Genomic DNA, 18,465 nt, shown 5'->3' on the forward strand with positions numbered 1-18,465 from the left:
TCAACAAAAGTTGGGGTTCCCCACCGTGGTCCCTGAGTCCCCTTTGGTGAGATCTCCCAGCCCTGCCGCAGAGTTACCTTTTGAGACCCTCAGGCTGGACCCAGAGACTCTTCATTCAGTTCAGTTCAGTTGCTAAGTCGTGTCCGACTCTTTGCGATCCCATAGACTGTAGCACACTAGGTTTCCCTGTCCTTCACTATCTCCCGGAATTTGCTCAAACTCATGTCTGTTGAGTCGGTGATGCCATCCAATCCTCTCATCCTCTGTCACCCTCTTCTCCTCCTGCCCTCAGTCTTTCCCAGCATCAGGGTCTTTTCCAATGAATCGGTTCTTTGCATCAGGTGGCCAAAGTATTGGAGCTTCAGCTTCAGCAATAGTTCTTCCAATGAATGTTCTGGGTTGACTCTTCATGGTCACAAGCATAACATGCTGTGCATTTTCCTGGCATTGCTATACATAGTTCAAATCATCTTTTTGTTTGTTTGTTTTTTGTGCTTGCTTTGGCATTTCTAAGTATTTTAATGTTCTTTTGTGTGTGTGTGGCTACAAGTTCTGTGCCCCTACACCCTCTGCCACTTATGTACCACCTCTGTAACTCAGAATCAGAAGCCTGGGTTTGGACCTTGCTCGGCCTGTGGGTTCTGAGCTCTGCCCTGCATCTCTCCTGTTCCAGACTTTAGTCTCTGTATGCAGTGCATTCGTGTTCAGTTGTATCCGACTCTTTGCGACCCCCTGGACTGTAACCCACCAGGCTCCTCTGTCCATGGGATTCTCCAGGCAAGAATACTGGAGTGGGTTGCCATTTCCTGCTCCAGGGGATCTTCCCAACCCAGGGACCGAACCCTTGTCTCCTGCGGCTCCTGCATTGCAGGTGGATTCTTTACCGCTGAGCCACCTGGGCTGACCTGTTTGGTCTCTACCCAGGAGTAATGATGATACCTGCTTTCTGGGCCACTGTGGGTATAAATCCACAGTATGTGAAGAAGCTTAGGAAACAACAAAAGCAAGTCTCAGGTCAGAGACGCCTGCTGGGCCCCAGCAATTAATAAACAAACAGGGACTTCCCTGGGGTTCCAGTGTTTAAGACTCTGCATTTCCATCCACTGTAGGAGGCTCAGGGTTCAGTCCTTGACCGGAGAACTAAGATTCCACATGCCGTGCAGTGCGGCCAAGAAAATTAAAAAACAACAGCAACAAAACAACAAAGAACTAACCCAATCAAACAAACACCCTGGAGAAACCGAGGGGAGTCCCCGGGTGAGGTTTTTCCCACGTCCATCCTTGCTGTCAGAGAAGGGGGCAGCCTGGATGGCCAAGCAGGGCAGCAGATGGTCCTCCTGGGATCAAGAAGCCTCCATCCCCTCTCTGTCTCCTCCTCTGACCCCCATGGTCTCGCCCTTTCTGTCTTTTCTTGGGGCCAGGTCTGGGTGTGGGATGGGACAAAACTGAAAGGTGGGTAAAATAAGCCCACTGTTCAAGCATCTGAACTTGTTCCATGCCCCTGCCCCTCTCAGGACACCTCGGACCCTCATCCCTCTCACTCCATCAGAATCTGCTCCCTGGAAAACTAAGGCGTGAAGACAGCACAGCTGAGGCACGTGCACCTGTCAGGGGGAAGGGAGTGGCCACGCACCAGGTTTTGGTGCTCCGGGCAGAGTGGTGGGTTCCTCACCTCCGTGCATCCTCACCACCATCCTCTAGTCCATGTTACGTCAGCTGCCGCTCACAAGAGTTTAAAGTGAAAGTGTGAAAGGGCTTCCCTGGTGGCTCAGCTGGTAAAGTGTCTGCCTGCAATGCAGGAGACCCAGGTTTGTTCCCTGAGTCAGGAAGATCCTCTGGATTCACCAGAAGGGAATAGCTACCCACTCCAGTATTCTTACCTGGAGAATCCCACGGACAGAGGAGCCTGGCAGGCTACAGTTCACGGGGTCGCAAAGAGTCGGACACGACTGAGCGACTAACACTTTCACCAGCTGGGAATGTTACGATCTTCCAGGATCAAAGCCTGAAGCCCAGGGGATCAGCCAGTGGAGAGGGAAATGATCGCTTATTCCCACTTGTGGATACAAGCATCCTCTGTGTCCCCTGCAGACCCATCACTTAGCTCTTTGTGTCCTTGTCCCACAGCCCCATCCAACCCCGGCTGTGCCTTTCTCAACCTGCCCATCCGTCTGCTGCCCCATCTCCCAGTCTCAGAAGCCAGCCTCCCTCCTTCTTCCTGGAATAGCCAGTCTGCTGGCTTTCACATCGATCCATCCCATCACATCCTGAGTGATACTAATAGGTTCCCCAGTTCCCCTCTCAGCCTTGGACTTGGCAGCTAGGCCCGCTGCTGGTCTAAGGGACCCACAGGATACGGGGGTCAGGGTGGAGCTGGAGGGGAAGCTGGGGAAAGAGCAGCTTTGAACCCCTCTGGTGGCAGCTGCATTTGACAAATACCTTAGTTCCATTAAGGGGTTCCTAGTGGCACAAATGGTAAAGAATCTGCTTGCAGTGCAGGAGACCCAGATTCCATCCCTGGGTCGGGAAGATCCCCTGGAGGAGGCCATGGCTACCCACTCCAGTATTCTTGCCTGGAGAATCCCATGGACAGAGGAGCCTGGCGGGCTACAGTCCATGCGATTGCAAAGAGTTGGACATGACTGAGTGACTAACACACTACACTTGGTTCCATTAAACAGGTAGAGGTAAGGTAAACAGCAATTGGAAATGGCAGACTGTACTGAAAAACTCCTGACATGCTTAATGTAACTAAACCACCCTTCCTCTTCTGCAGATGTTTTCCACTTCCTAGAATTAAAAAAAAAAAAAAAAAAAAGATCCTTTTCTAATTCGTAAAGAATCTCTGGGCTAGAAAGGCACCAACATCTTTGTAGTTCAACTTTCCAACCACTGATTTAATTTCCTCTACAACCATCCTCAAATGGGGCTTCAGTCTTTCCTTGATTACCTCCAGCCATGGGGAACTCACTCCCTCACGATGTAGGCCACTGTCTCTTTAGAGAGCTCCAGCAGAGTTTCTTCCTTACATTGAGCCAAGTGCAGCCCCCTGTGGTTTCCATCCATTCACTGTTCCTGGGGGTAGTCCTTGACTATAAGTCTAGAGCAAGTCTGTCTTGTGACAGCCCCTTCCCTGTGCCTCAGGCCAGGCACCCCTTCCTTCAGCAGCTCCTCAAGTGACATGGTGTCTGCTTCCACCCGGCACTGCTTCTCCCCTGACTTCTCAGGAGGGAGTCTCTTCCCTCACAGTCTCCACTCGTTCCACCAGCAAGCACCGTGCACCCTGCCTCTCACTGGGGCTGAGTTGCGGAGTCTGAAATAGGATCCCTACCCAACGCTGTGAAATAATTAGACTACATGTTATCTGTTGTAATATATGCATATATGCGTAAGCATATGCTATCAAATGTTTCTTATGGTTTATAACCAAGGGCTGTATCCTGCGAATTGGATAATAAATCCTGAAGGAGTTGGAAGAAGAGAGAAGGGGAGGGTGGGGGCTGGAGATCGGAGAGAGGGTTTTGGGGGGATGGGACGGGGTGAAGGACAGTTAGGATGTGAAGGGGTGGGGGAGGGGTGGATGAAAACCAGCTTCATGAGGCACCTTCCGGGTGACAGTCACCAATCTGCTCACTTGACTCCCCCTGTAAGGTAGTCATTTCCCATACCCCACGGATGGGCGCCCACAGAGGGGCAGGGGGCAGAGGGAGTGGCCCCCACCCACTAACCTGGTGGCGCTGGAGCTGGGATTCGCGGCCGCTGGCCGCTGACCTTGTGCTCTTCTTGCTACTTCAAGCTCGGCGCAGCCTGGGAAGGGGAGGGACTCCTAGGAGATCCTGGGGGAGGTGGCGGGCCTCCCAGGCACTCGCCGCCCTTCTCCCCTGCCTCCCGGCAAACAGTGTTGGATGAGACGCTGCTTCTTGTTTAAAGGGCAGCGGGGGTGGGCACGTGGGCATTGATGGGAGCAGGGTCCCCGGTTTTCCTGGCACCTAGGGGCCCTTTTTCCCTGGGAGCTCAGTGCACCTACCAGCTTTCAAAGGATGCAGGGTCCCTGGGCTGCCTTTTCCAGGCTGCTCCGCGCCGTGTGTAATTGTCCTGTCGCTCCGCAGGCTTCCGTCTCATCCCGCTGAGTTTCACTGCCCATCTGATGGATCCCAGGGCATTTGGCCTCTCTCCCAGTCAAACTCCAAAGGTTCTCCCTGCTGCACTCCAGGCCCAGTGGGGAGTCCACCCTCACTACCCCTCCCTTGCTCATACCTCCAGCTGCTCCCCTAAAGCATGTCCTGAGGACAAATCTTTCCTTGAGCCAAGGAGCTGGCCAAGACTCCAGCAGCTCCATCCCTGTGCCCTCCCTGATCTCCTTGGCCTTTTGATCAGGTACTCAGACCTTTGTCTCAGTGCAATTTTGCTTTTCACAGCATCTCTGTGAAGATGTGAATATGCTTTGCATTTTACATATAGGAGGAAATGCAGTTGCCCCATAGAAACCAGATTTTTAGGCCACCAAACAAAATAGGGATACGATTTGGGGCTTTAAAAAAATTTTTTTTGGAATATAGTTGATTTCCAATGTTGTGTTAGTTTCAGGGGTATAGCAAAGTGGATCATATATACATATCTATATGGTCACTCTTCTTTTAGATTCTTTCCCCATATAGGTCATTATAGAGTATTGAGTGGAGTTCCCCGTGCTGTACTGTAGGTCCTTATTATCTATTTTATACACAGTACTGGGGATATGGTTTGAACTTTGCTATACACTTACCTGGGGCTTCCCAAGGTGGCACTCGTGATAAAGAACCCACCTGCCAGTGCAAGAGACATAAGAGATGTGGGTTCGACCCCTGGGTTGGGAAGATCCCCTGAAGAAGGGCATGCCCACCCACTCCAGTGTTCTTGCTTAAACACTGGACTTAAACTTAAACACTTGCTTAAACTCCCCATGGACAGAGGAGCCTGGCGGGCTATGGTCCGTAGGGTAGAGTTGGACTGCAAAGAGTTGGACACGACTGAGCAACTGAGCATGCAGGCACACACTTAGCTACCGGTTCCTGGCCTCTGAGACCCTGGAGGGCAGGGTCTGTACCTGACCCATCTTCTCTGCTGGCGTCTTGTCAGCCCAGTGCCTGGCACTAGGACAGTGAGTGTTGGATGAACAGACGAGTACCTTCTCCCTCTTCTTCTGCCTCACTAAGCCGCCATTCCTGACCTTTGTGTTCTTGTGGGAATGAGTAGACACAGGAGAAGCAACGTTGATTCCATGCATGCCGTCTCCCAGCCTGCCTTCACATAGGATCTCAGTGAGTCCTCACGTGTTATACCTGTTTTACAGATGAAGATTGAGACTTGAAGAGGTTAGACGGTTCTCAAGGTCACACAGCTAGCGAGAGTTGACCCTGAGCTTGAATCCAGATATGCATCAAAGTTGGCAGGAAGAGCCCCGGCAGCTTTGGTACCCTTCTGGATGGAGGGTGGTGGTGTGGAGCCGTGAGGGGCACAGGTAGCAGCAGGGGGTCTAACAAGCCTCCACTGAGGCCTGTTTGGAAAGGAAGGGAAAACCAACTCAACTCTGGGCTTGCACAGCCTGCGTTTCTGAAACCTCTTTGTGAAGGACAGGCCCTCTAGGGGCTTCTCCACCCCTACCGCGGCCCCTCGTTCCTTGGACCACCTTTTCAGGACCCAGGGTGGGGGTGGGAGTTAGGGATTGGCCCCACCTTCCAGGGCTCCGGTCTCCATCACACCAGGCCCACCCTGCTCCCTAGCTCCCTCCACCCTGCCCCCTCGCCCTTCACACAGCACACCGAGGCTTTCGCCCCCCAAGTCCTGAGACATGTGCGCCCACGCCTCCCGGGGTTCCGTGCCTGCTGCTCCTGGTGTCTTATCCTAAGAGGAAGTCTGGACTCAGGGAAGAGGATGGGATGGAGACACGGAAATGGGAATTCTGGTCCCAGCTCTTTCCCTGGGCACATCCTGTCATTTCTCTACAAAATGAGGAAGGTGGTACAATGCTCTGTAGTTTTTTTTTTTTTTTTAATATTTATTTACTTGGCTGTGCTGGGTCTTCGTTATGACACTGGGGATCTCTGATCTTTGTTGCAGGATGTAGGACCTTTGGTTGCAGCTTGCAATCCTTAGTTGCAGCAAATGAGATCTAGTTCTCCAGCCAGGGAGGGAACCCAGGCCCCCTGCATTGGGAGTGTGGAATCTTAGCCACTGGACCACCAAGAAAGTCCCTACAATGCTCTTCAGATGCCCCCTTATCTTACCTTTTGGTCCTCAAGGATCAGGAGGGGGTTTAACCTGCACAGGAAAGAGGCTTCTTCAGGGTCACATTCATGACCTCCCTGCATTTAATATTCCTTTAACCAGTGCAGACACCAGAGCACCGGGCTCTTTGACTGGTTAGAGAGCATCCCTCCCCGGGCCATCCACAGTGTGTGGTGACAGTGTCTGGGAGAGTTCCTCCTCTCCTGCCTCCTGCTCGCCTTTGTGCTATGGGATTGGAATACTTTGTACAATCTTGGGAGGACTTAAACGAGATGAGCCGTTAAAATGTTTAGCCCATTACCTGGAATGCAATAAGAATTCAATGAATGTTACTCTTGTCATTGATTGGTTTGGGAGCAGATGCCTGTAGGTCTCTTTCCATTGGAATTGGGACCACTGCCTTCCCAGGAGACCCCTACCTATGCACACACCCTCCTCCTGGCCTGCTTTTTCAGAGATGTCGTTTAAGACCCATGTGTCTTGGTGACATCCATCTGCAATCCCTTCTCCCATGTGCTCGGCAGCGAATAGCAAGGGCCAGGCAGAGTCCTTAGCTCAGGATCCCCAGTTGTTCTGGGTCCACCTGACTGCCTGCTGGGGTGCAGTTCAAAACCTGTTCTTTCATAATCATAACAATACCTTGTCTCAGAGCAGCTCCTGTGTTCTGAGGGGTTCAAAGCGTTTTGCTAGATCTGTTTTTTGGGCCTTGTGACCTGGAGGGAACTGCTCCCTGACCTCCACCATGGAAATAAAAGCTGGATGTAACATTTATGAGGGTTCACCATGTGCAATGCTCCAGCCTAACCACTTGATGCCAGACCCAGGACCCTGCCTCCCTCCCCAGTTTTCTGGCTTTGGCTCCCCTGTCTCCCGAGGCAGCACCGTGGACCCTCAGGGGCTTCGTCCTCTCTTCCCCTCCAGGCCTTTTAAACCTAGAGAAGCTCCTCCGGCAATTCCTTATCTCCAAGGACACACTCTCGGTCCGGATGCTGGATGACGCCAGGGACCCCACCCCGCTCCTCAAGGAGATCCGGGACGACAAGACCGCCACCATCATCATACATGCCAACGCCTCCATGTCCCACACCATCCTCCTGAAGGTGGGCGCCGGGCCGGGCGGGTGCTGGTGGGCGCCGAGCATCCCCCTGCCTCTGAGCTGACACTCTGCTCCCTTCTTGCCCTGGGTGTCCCCCTGGGCCGAGGTTGAAGGAGCCCTGGGCTGGACCTCTGACCCCAACGTGTGCTTCAGTTTTGGTGAACAGCTCCTGAAAGCTAAGGGGAAAAAGTAGGATGATGCAACGTCACAGCATTTAACTCTCCATGCAACAGGGCAGCCACCGGCTGAGACATTGGCCACACCTAGATCTGCCAGGGGCTCTGGTCCAGGGGTTCCTAGGAGGGGCAAGCGTGGTGGGGTGGGCTACTTGGGGGCTGAGGCTATTTGCCAAGCCAAGTAGAGGCATCTCCATATTCTGACAGCCAGGGCTGTCTCATCCGTGTGTATTACTGAATACCAGCCCTGAGTGTAATCTTTACACATGTTCTATCGTTTACCGAGTGCTGCCGTGCCATTTTTCAATGTAATCCTCTCCATGACCACACGAGGTGGACATGATAGCAACCCCCGGCAGCAGAAGAAGCTGAGAGTCTGAGAGATGAGCAGTTTTGTCCAAGGCCAGCCCTGTGAGGAGCAGCGCAGAGCCTGCCTCAGTTCTCTTCACAGGGAATCAGTCCATTTCTACCCCGCTCCCCACCCACTCCCGGGGACACAGACACCAGCCCCTGAATCAATGTATACACATGGAAACTGGAACTCTCTGAGGGAGGCTGATCCAAGAGAGAGAGACAGAGGCAGAGACACACACAGAGACAGAGACAGAGGGAGAAAAGTCAGTGCCTGGGGGTCCACGCTGGACAAACAGCTTCGATCATCTGGGCATCCTTGGGCCCACTGGGACTGTGTCCTGGGCTGGCATCTGGGCTAAGCAAGCAACCCCAGACAGAGTGGACTCTGCCAGGCTCCGCCCTGGCTCCGGCAGCTCCCCCAGCCTCTCTGGGCTCGTGGTCTCCTCTAGTGCCATTTTAATTGCACATTTAAGTGCAGCCCAACGTCTTCCACTGGGGGAGTGAGGTTCCTCATTAACCTCTGCAGGGCCGCAAGGAGCCGAGCAGACACAGGATGATTCTCTCTTCCTCTCCCTCCCTTGCTGTCTCCTCACCTCCCCACCCCAGCTAGTTTTGTCTCAGAATTAATAAGAGATTTGAATGAAATTTCTCTGAGTACTGAGGGCCGTCCCTTCAGCCTGTTGCTATAGTAATTTTCTGCAGCTCCAAACCCACGTCTGTCTGTGTGGGTATACCCAACTCACAGACACACACTCCAACACACAGTTTTTCTCTTTCTCTTTCTTCTCTTGTGTCCAGAGCTGTGATCAATGAAGTCGTCAAGGATGGAAGAGCTCCTTTAAGTTTCAGGGCATGGGAGATGAAGGCTGAGGAGTTCTCAGGAGGGTGGGGAGGACTGAGGACTAGGGAGCAAGATAGATGTCCCTCAGTCCCCCTGCCAAGGGCAGATCAGAATGTGTTTCCCCTGCAGTAGCTGATTCCTGCCTGGACAGCCCCCAGGTGGAAGCCTTTGGGGGTCAGCCCTTGCCCAGGAAGGCTCCCAACATATGTGGTTGCCTCCCTCCCTTTTAAAAAATATGTCTAGTTCATTGTTGAAATCTCAGAAAGTACAGAAAAGCCCATAGGAAAAAATAAAAATCATTCACAATTCCATCACCGAGAGAGAACCAGTATGAAATTTTGATATCTAGTCTTTCTGCCCTTAGAGACACATTTTTTTTTTCCTTTTTAAAAATTATTACACCCTGCACATACTCTTCTGGAACCGGTTTTTTTTTTTTTTTTTTTCAACTTAATTATAGGCCATGCATTTTTTTCTCATGTCATGACATATTTTTCTACAAATATTTAAATGACTGCATCATTTCTTATCATATGGATGTACCATAATTTATTTAACCATCTCTTTATTGTTGAGAGATACAGGTTGTTTTCAGTCTTTGCTGTAATAAATAATGCTGGAATGCACATCTTTGTACATAAATCTTTATGCACATTCATGAATATTTTCAGAGCATAAATTTCTAGGAGTGGAATTACTGAGTTAAAGGTATGCATGCTTTTAAGGATTTTGATATGATTTGCCAGCTTGCCTTTTTAGAAAGTCTGTAAGGATTTACACTCCCACCAGTGGCGTATAGGTGTCTTATAGCACCCTTGCCAGTACTGGGTATTTTCATTAAAAATGCTTTTAATTTCTTTTTTATGGCTGTGCATTTGAAGGAAATTCCCTTATAATGACTATTATTAGCAAATGGTTCTGCTGGGTGGCCAGTGGCAGGCTTTCCTGAGGTCATCAATCAGCCCAAGCCCATGTAACCTTGGAACCAAACTCATCAATGAGCAGTGAGGTTTTGGGAAAGTTTGTCCCCATTTGAATTCCTAGAAGCCCCAGCAGGCTGACCTTCTATCCATCCTGGACTCAATCCCCATGCTTCCCTGAAGCTCCAGGCTCCTCCTTCATGAGGTTACAACCCGGCCTTGAGGGAAGATAGACTCAGCGTGGGAAGCAGTGCAATCAGAGGGCGCCCAGAGCTTCTGGGAGTCTCGCTGTGCACTCGTGAGCCTGGCCTCGGAGCTTGGCAGCACTCCACTGTCTCTTGATTTCAGGAGGATTTTCAGAGTAATCCCCTACTTTATTGAGCGGCTGTTCCAGCAACGAATTCCATGTTTACCCAGAATTCAGGTCTTAAAAACCAAGGATCTCTTGTGTTTTATCTTTAGGACAGCAGATTTCACAAAGTGGGTTTTAACCATCCAAAAGTGCCCTGTCTCAGTCCCCTGACCCCAACCCATCCCTGGAACCAGGGGGCTCCCATCAGCCTAGGCATTGGTGAGAGGCAAGGGCATTATTATATGGATAATTTGAGGGGTGGGTGAAGAGGTGGAGGTGAGCACCATGCCCTCCTCCCCAGAAGTGGAGGCATCACTGTAACTTTGCTAGAGGAAGGAGAGGCCTTGAGCTCCATCATGACCCCTTGTAATCTTGCCCCAGTTGCCTCAGTTTCTTATAGGGATGGTGATGATACATTGGGCTGGCCAAAAAGTTTGTCTGGGTTTTTCTGTAACTTGGAAAACCTAAACAAACTTTTCAGCCAACCAACCTAATAATTACCCCAGCCTGTCCTTCAAGGAGCCTGTGAGAATGCTCACACAGTTATTGGAATCCCTGGGGAGATAAACACAATATAAAGGAGAAGGCAATCATCCCTGACTTTGTTTACTGCCCCCCCCAACCCCCATACACCTCAACAGTCATGACAAAAGTGGTTTCCTAGTGGCCCAGGGCTGCAGGCTCCGTGATGAAGATCTAACCAACTGTCAGGAGGGATGGGGGCCCTGGGGAGAGCTGGGCTCATTATTTCCATGATCTCCTTGTCGGCTTCTATAGCACCTGTCACACTCCAGGCCAGGCACATGGCACGGAAGGTTGCTTATAGAGGTATTTATGATGCTACAAAGACCAGACAAAAGGAGGCCCATCTGATCTAGCAGCTCCCAACCATGGGCTGAGGCTCCCTGGTGCACCATCAGCAAGGGTACATCACAAGCAACTTGTTCCTCACTACTAACAGAGGACCACAGTATGCAATGAGTCACCTCTTTCCAGCATCACCGCAGACTGAAGAATATGCCTATGAGGCATACTCACTCTCACCCTGACGAGGGTGGAGTTAATTTGGGAATTGCCTACAAGCCACCACTTTCCTGTCCATGCCTTGGCTCCTAAGAGAAGTGTATCAGCAATTCCATCAATATCATAGTTCTCCAAGGGGAGTGTTAGGCTGCCTGGCTGTAATTTCATCTTTTCTGTGTATGAGACGTGTAATCTCCTGGACAATCTATACAGCCTTTGGTGCTTCAGTTTCCTCAGCTGTAAAAGGGGGTGGGAGTGGTGGACGAGTAACAGCGAACCCAAGCCACATGCTGTCCGGTGCTCGCTGCGGACTAAACAGTGAGTCAGTGTTAGCCATTGGTATTGTTAATGGTTGTGGAAATTGTTCTTATAGTCTTTTGTTATTTGTTTCATTTCTCGGAAAGTCACTTTGGTTTCCATAATCCCCAGTTATATCCGTGGGAATGTGTACACATCAGAATATCACCTACCATGAGTGTCACTGCAGGGTTGGGGGCGTGGGCTGGAGGGAGAGAGACCTTACTCTAGAGGCCAGTTTCTGTGCTCCATCCTCCAAGGTTGAGGGTGGTGTAAAAACCCTCAAGATGTTCTACTCTGCCGGTGGGGAGCCAGACAAGGGGCAGGCACTTGGAGCCCTCCCTAGTCATGCACTTCCAGTGGGTTTTTTATTTTCTGCTCTAATCTCCTTCTCTTCCCTTTGCAGGCAGCGGAACTAGGGATGGTGTCAGCCTATTACACATACATCTTCACTAATCTGGTAAGACATTTTCACAGCTCACCTCTTTGGCATAGAGAGTATCATTAATTAGGGTCAGTGGGGTGTGACAGAATGAAGCCCTGGAGATGGGCAGTAGGGCAGATGGAACAGAGGAGCAGACGCCAGCTGGAGAAGCAGGGCGTTTGAAACATGGAAGCCCAGGAGCCCTAGGACTCTTTTCCTAACAATTCTTAGCCTAGAAGAATCTAATACCACCACTCAGACACCACAGCTGACCCCTCTGATGGTTGCGTCTCCTCTATGGGTCCAGTTACAGGCCAGCAGTCCAGCTGCTACATTGCCAGACCCTTATGCTGGCTGGCTTAGAATTAGGAACACTAGAGCACAAAAATTACGCCTGTCCTAGGTAAAAGGTGTTATAACTGATACACCTTCAGGGACCATTTTTTCAAATTCCCTTCTTTTGCAGCCTAGAAGAGAGACCTATAGAAATTTTACTGAGTCAGGTTGGAGCTCTAGTTTTGCCACATACCAGCTGTGTGCCCCTTAAACAAGCACTGAGCCTTGCTTTCCTGTCTGTAAAATGGGTATTAGGACAGCTACGTTGTGGAATTGCTATCATTTTGAAATGATGTAGTTTAATCTGTGTATATTTTGAAATTGTGAAGCATTAAGACATGTGAAACGTTGTGAAATATACACATTCTCAATTACTCAGTAGAAAGAACCTCAGAGAACAGGTTTAAAAACATTATAACTTTTTATTTGGAGATAATTATAGATTCACAGAAAGTCACAAAGATAATACAGAGGGGTACCATGTAACTTTAACCCAGTTTTCTGCAGTGGCTATATCTTATGTTATTACAGTACAACGTCAAAACCAGGATATCAAAATACCAAGTCTGTTAAGACGTGTGTAGATGTGTGTAACTCCTACTACAATCAGGAGAAAAACCATTTCATTACCACAAAGATCTCACTACTACTTTATAGTCACATCCATGTTCCTTCTTCCCACCAGCCCTAATCTCTAATAACTGCTAATCTGTTCTCTATTTCTAACTTTTGTTGTTGTTGTTGTTCAGTTGCTAAGTTGTGTGTGAAATCTTTGTGACCCCATGGATTGCAGCATGCCAGTTTCCCTTGTCCTTCACTATCTCCCAGAGTTTGCTCAAACTCATGTCCTTTGAGTCAGTGATGCTATCTAACCATTTCATCCTCTGCCGCCCCCTTCTTTTGCCTACAGTCTTTCCCAGCATCAAGGTCTTTACTGATGAGTTGGCTTTTCGCATCAAGTAGCCAAACTATTGAAGCTTCAGCTTCAGCAACAGTCTTTTCAATGAATATTCATGGTTGATTTCCTTTAAGACTGACAAGTTTGATCTCCTTGCAGTCCAAGGACTCTCCAGAGTCTTCTCCAGCACCATAGTTTGAAAGCATCGATTCTTCAGTGCTCTGCCTTCTTTAGGGTCCAGCTCTCACATCTGTTCATGACTACTGGAAAAACCGTAGCTTTGCCTAACTTTTCTACTGTTATGTAAACAGAATCATGAGTAGATGACCTTTGAGGTTAAATTTTTTTCACTCAGTGTATTGCCCTCAGGATCCATCAAAGTCGTATGAATCAATAGTTTGCCCTTTATTTTTGCTGAGTCATATTTCTTGCTGTGGATGTACCTGTTTACTTAATCATCCACCTATAGAGAGACATTTTAGTTGTTTCCAGTTTGGGGCTATTACAGGTAGAGCTGTTATAAACTGTCATTCAGAGAAGAGGTATAATTATTATGTGTTTATTTATTTCATAAATGCATGAGATATCCAAATCATTTAAGTAGTCCCTTTATTCAGATATACTTTTTAAAATGTTTTTTAAAAAGTGGGCTGGGTCTTTGTTCCTGCAGGGACTTTCTCTAGTTGGTGGTGAGCGGATGGGCTCTTGGGCACTCGGGCTTCAGTAGTTGTGGCACACAGGCTTAGTTGTGGAATTTTTCTGGACCAGGGATCGAACCCATGTCCCCTGCATTGGCAGCAAATTCTGGGAAGTCCCTATCCAGACACACTTCTGATGTAACAGGCCCTGAGCCAGGCATTAGAAATTAAAATGGGAATAAGAAACCAAGCTGGCCCAGCAAAAACGTATTGTAAACTGTCATATTGCAAAGTGGCAAATTCCATGAGATGTGGACACAAAATGCTTTAGACCCTAGAGCAGGGGGCCACTTGCTCTACCCAGGGCAGGTAGGAAATGCTTCACAGAAGAAAGGGTCTTTAAGCTACATCCTGAAAGAGATGTAGAATTTTTCCTAGACAAACAAAGAACAGAATACCATTTGGGAATAAGGAACAGCATGCTCACATACCAGGAGATTTGAGTCCCTTCACACATATGGACTGCTCCAAGAACAGGTGTGCCGGTTCATTATTACTCATTTGTCTATTTATAGCCATTTGTGAAAGTAATCTTCTTAAAAGATATAAGGCAGGTAACATCAAATGAATAATAATGAACTGGCACACCCATTCCTGGAGCAGTCCATATGTTAGAAGGGACTCAGATCTCCAGGTATGTGAATATGCTGTTCCTTATTCCCAACGCCAGTGCAGGAGACATAAGAGATGCGGGTTCAGTCCTTGGATCTGGAAGATCCCCTGGAGGAGGACACAGCAACCCACTCCAGTATTCTTACTTGGAGAATCCCATGGACAGAGGAGCCTGGGGGAGGGGGGGTTACAGTCCATAGGGTCGCCAAGAGTCGGACACAACGGAAGCGACTTAGCACACACACAGGTGTCAATGAACCACAAGAGCCTTGCTGTATTTAGGAAGCAGAATTCAACCTCGCAGATTTGAGTCTAGAATCTGAAAATGGAAAAGGTTACCTGGGAGTTAAGACTTTCTTGGCCCATACAGGTGGTAGGGTAAACTAGGGTTCATGTGGTATCCCTTCTGGGATTTAGGGGCCAGGGCCAGGTCTCCTGAAATATCCTGCAAAGGTGAGGAGGGGGCTGCCCAAAGAGCCAGGCTGGGATCCTGCCGTCCCTGTTCATCTCTAGTGGCAGTTTTGTGAACAGCCCTTTCTTGGGGCTTCTGTGGCATTGTTCACCCTGAAGCATTCTATAGGTCTTTGCTGTCAGAGTTGAAAGCCCCCTTGAGGAATCCTGTATAGCTTCTCTTCTGGTGTAGGGACTCCCTCCACAGCAGGCTTGCCAAAAAGTCATTCAGCTGTCTGTTGCCTGGTACGCCCCCACCACAGGCCTGCCTGTTCCATTGGAATATTTAACTGAGGTCTAACCTACAGATAGAAGGCCACACAGATCACAGGTGGGCAGCTGAACGAACGTTCTCCAAGTGAGCACACCTGCGTAAGCAACACCCAGATCCAGAAATAGAATGTTGCCAGCACCCCCCAGAAGTCCCCTGCACGCCCCCTCCCAGTCACTGCCCCTCAGAATATAAAGCAGAAGGAACTGCTTTGTTGGCGTGTTTATTTTATTTTTTTCTATCTCACACTGCTGCTGTAAATCAGGGCATTAACATGAAAAAGGAAAGAAAAGGATTAGACTATTCCCAGAGTAATGCGAAAGCATTTGCCTGAAGTAAGGAGGCATTTGGGGGAGCCCAGCAAGTTGGCAGAAGAATAAGGACAGATTAAACTCCATCTGTGTTCCATTTGGGGAGCCTGGGAAGCAGAGGGGACAAGGGGGAGAAGGCAGGCCAGGGGCCACCTGCCTTGGGCCAGCCTGCCCCCACGATAGGCCGACAGGGTAGCCGAAGAGGAGGGAGTGGGGCAACTAGGACTCACAGAAGTGTTTTTGCAGATGGAAGGAGGCTAGTCGTTTGAAAGATGAATTCCCAGGATGATAATGAGACTAAGGCAAGGTTGCTTGGCCTGGGGATGTTTAAGAAAGCATCACGGAGGCTTCCCCGGTGACTCAGTGATCAAGAATCTGCCTGCCCATGCAGGAGACGTGGGTTCCATCCCTGATCCAGAAAGATCCCACATCCATGGAGCAACTAAGCCTAAGCCTATTGAGCCTGTGCTCTAGAGCCCAGGAACCACAATTACTGAAGCCCAAGTGCCTAAAGCCCATGTTCTGCACGAACAGAAGCCATCGCAATGAGAAGCCCTCACATTGCAACTAGGCAGTAGTCCCCGTTCGCTGCAATTAGAGAAAAGTCCACACACAGTGATGAAGACCCAGCAGAGCCAAATATAAATAAATAAAATTATATACAAAAAAGAAGGCATCACAGGACTTCCCTGGCATCCAGTGGTTAAGGCTTCACTTTCGAAGGCAGTGGTACAGGTTCAATCCCTGCTTAGGGAAGTAAGATCCCACATGCTTCGTGGCCAAGAACATCCCTCATAAAACAGAAGCAATATTGTTGTTCAGTCACAAAGTCCCATCAACTCTTTTCGACCCCATGGACTGCAGCACACCAGGCTTCCCTGTCCTTCACCATCTGCCAGAGTTTGCTCACACTCATGTCCACTGAGTCAGTGATGCTATCTAACCATCTCATCCTTTGCAACCCCCTTCTCCTCTTGCCCTCAATCTTTCCCAGCATTAGGGTCTTTTCCACCAAGTCGGCTCTTCCCATCAGGTGGCCAAAGTATTGGAGCATCAGCTTCAGCATCAGTCCTTCCGATGAATATTCAGGGTTGATTTCCTTTAGGACTGATTGATTTGATCTCCTTGCAGTCCAAGGGACTCGCAAGAGTCTTCTTCAGAACCACAGTTTGAAAGCATCAATTCTTCAGCACTCAGCCTTCTTGATGGTCCAACTCTCACATCTGTACATGACTACTGGAAAGACCGTAACTTTGACCATACAGACCTTTGTTGGCAAAGTGATGTCTTAGGCTTTTTAATATGCTGTCTGGGTTTGTCATAGCTTTTCTTCCAAGGAGCAAGCATCTTTTAATTTCATGGCTGCAGTCACCCTCTGCAGTGATTTTGGAGCCCAAGAAAATAAAACCTGTCACTGTTTCCACTTTCTGTGACAAAATGGGAGAAGGCGAGGGGGGGATGTTTCGAGAGAACAGCATCGAAACATGTATATTATCTAGAGTGGAACAGATCACCAGCCCAGGCTGGATGCATGAGACAAGTGCTCGGGCCTGGTGCACTGGGAAGACCCAGAGGAATCGGGTGAAGAGGGAGGTGGGAGGGGGGATCGGGATGGGGAGTACATGTAAATCCATGGCTGATTCATGTCAATGTATGACAAAACCCACTACAATATTGTAAAGTAATTAACCCCCAACTAATAAAAATAAATGGAAAAAAAAAGACTTTAAAAAATGATCCACGTCAAAAAAAGCTTTAAAAAAGGTAAAAAAAGAAAGCATCACCCCTGCTATGTCCCACCACTCCCTCTTCTCTGAAATGTTAATAATGACTTTGATGATGAATCTTGTGGAGAAAGCCCTGCCCCATGGAGTCAGGAGACCTGGGTCAAGTCCCCACTCTGCCTTGTAATCGCTATGTGACTTCGGGCGAGTCGCACTGACTCTCTGAGCCCCAGGTCTCTCATCTGTAAAATGGGGATAATGAAATCTTGCAGGGTTGTTGTGAGGATAAAAAAACTGCATTATGAATTGCCAAATACTATATGTTTTCAGGACAGTGTGTGTTTTGGTCACACTCCGATACTTTTAGCTTTCAAAGGGCTTTTGTCCTTCTTGGGTGAACACAGAATGAGATGAGCTTTGGGAGGGTACCTTCCTCAGAGAGTTCTTTGAATCTGGAAGTGACAGGATTCACACAGTTTGTAAGTTTGCAACAGGAAACCAGAAAAGTAACTGTGTGAATGATGATGGCTGAGTAATAGCCAAGAAAATAGAAGCAAAGCCATTTCAAAAATCAGTCAGTGAGAGAATATTCTGGATACTTCTCATTAGTGCCTTGGCTCTCAGAAGGACAGACCTTTAGTAGGAGTAAAGAAGCTATTTTTAAGTCCATTCTTTCTGCCCAGTTGCTGTTGGAGTCTTGAACCAGAGCAGGAGGGGCTTTATCTAGAGGGTCATAGGTGAGCCTCTAGTGCTTCTATAGTCCAGTGGTCCCCAATTTTATGGCACCAGGGACCGATTTTGTGGAAGACAATTTTTCCATGGACCAGGGGTGGGAGGATGGTTTCTGGATGATTCAAGCACATTACACTTACTGTGCACTTTATTTCTATTATTATTACATCGGCTGCACCTCAGATCATCAGGCATGAGATCCTAGAGGTTGGGAACCTCTGCTCTAGTCCTTCCCCCCAAATATAGATGCCACCTGGACTTTCATTCTTATATATTTCTTCTCAGAATTCCTCAAGGACGTCCAGCATGTCCCATCTCTCTAAATTCGGCCACAGTGATGCAGCAGGCACTCAGATTTGCATTTGAGAGTTAGCACAAAGGTGCAGGCCTTTGCATTAGTAGACAAGACTAAGGACTCCAGGTTGACTAGCTATCAGCTGTGTGATGCCTTGCAGGTTGCTGAGTCTGTCTGAGCCTGGGTGACCTCATCTGCTGGTGGACACTAATAATACCTGCCCTGGGAGATAACAGCCACACAGAAACTGACTCACAACACAAGTCTAGTAAAGGGAAGGTATCATTTTAAGAAGTCCTGGGCTTCCCTGGTGGCTCAGTGGTTAAGAATCCTCCTGCCAATGAAGGAGACACAGGTTCGATCCCTGGTCCGGGAGGATCCCACATGT

The 18,465-nt window shown here is 48.9% G+C and overlaps 1 protein-coding gene across 1 annotated transcript in view; it reads left to right on the top strand.

The window, feature by feature from the left end:
* The window catches only part of GRIK4 (glutamate ionotropic receptor kainate type subunit 4), a 227,549-nt gene that overhangs the window by 87,793 nt on the left and 121,291 nt on the right, over nt 1-18,465 (top strand). The window contains exons 5-6 of the mRNA XM_061130385.1: nt 7,189-7,367; nt 11,733-11,786. Of these exons, the coding sequence (XP_060986368.1) occupies nt 7,189-7,367; nt 11,733-11,786 (233 nt within the window). The remainder of the gene's footprint in view (nt 1-7,188; nt 7,368-11,732; nt 11,787-18,465) is intronic.

Source organism: Dama dama, chromosome 1, assembly GCF_033118175.1.
Source record: "Dama dama isolate Ldn47 chromosome 1, ASM3311817v1, whole genome shotgun sequence".
NCBI lineage: Eukaryota > Metazoa > Chordata > Mammalia > Artiodactyla > Cervidae > Dama > Dama dama.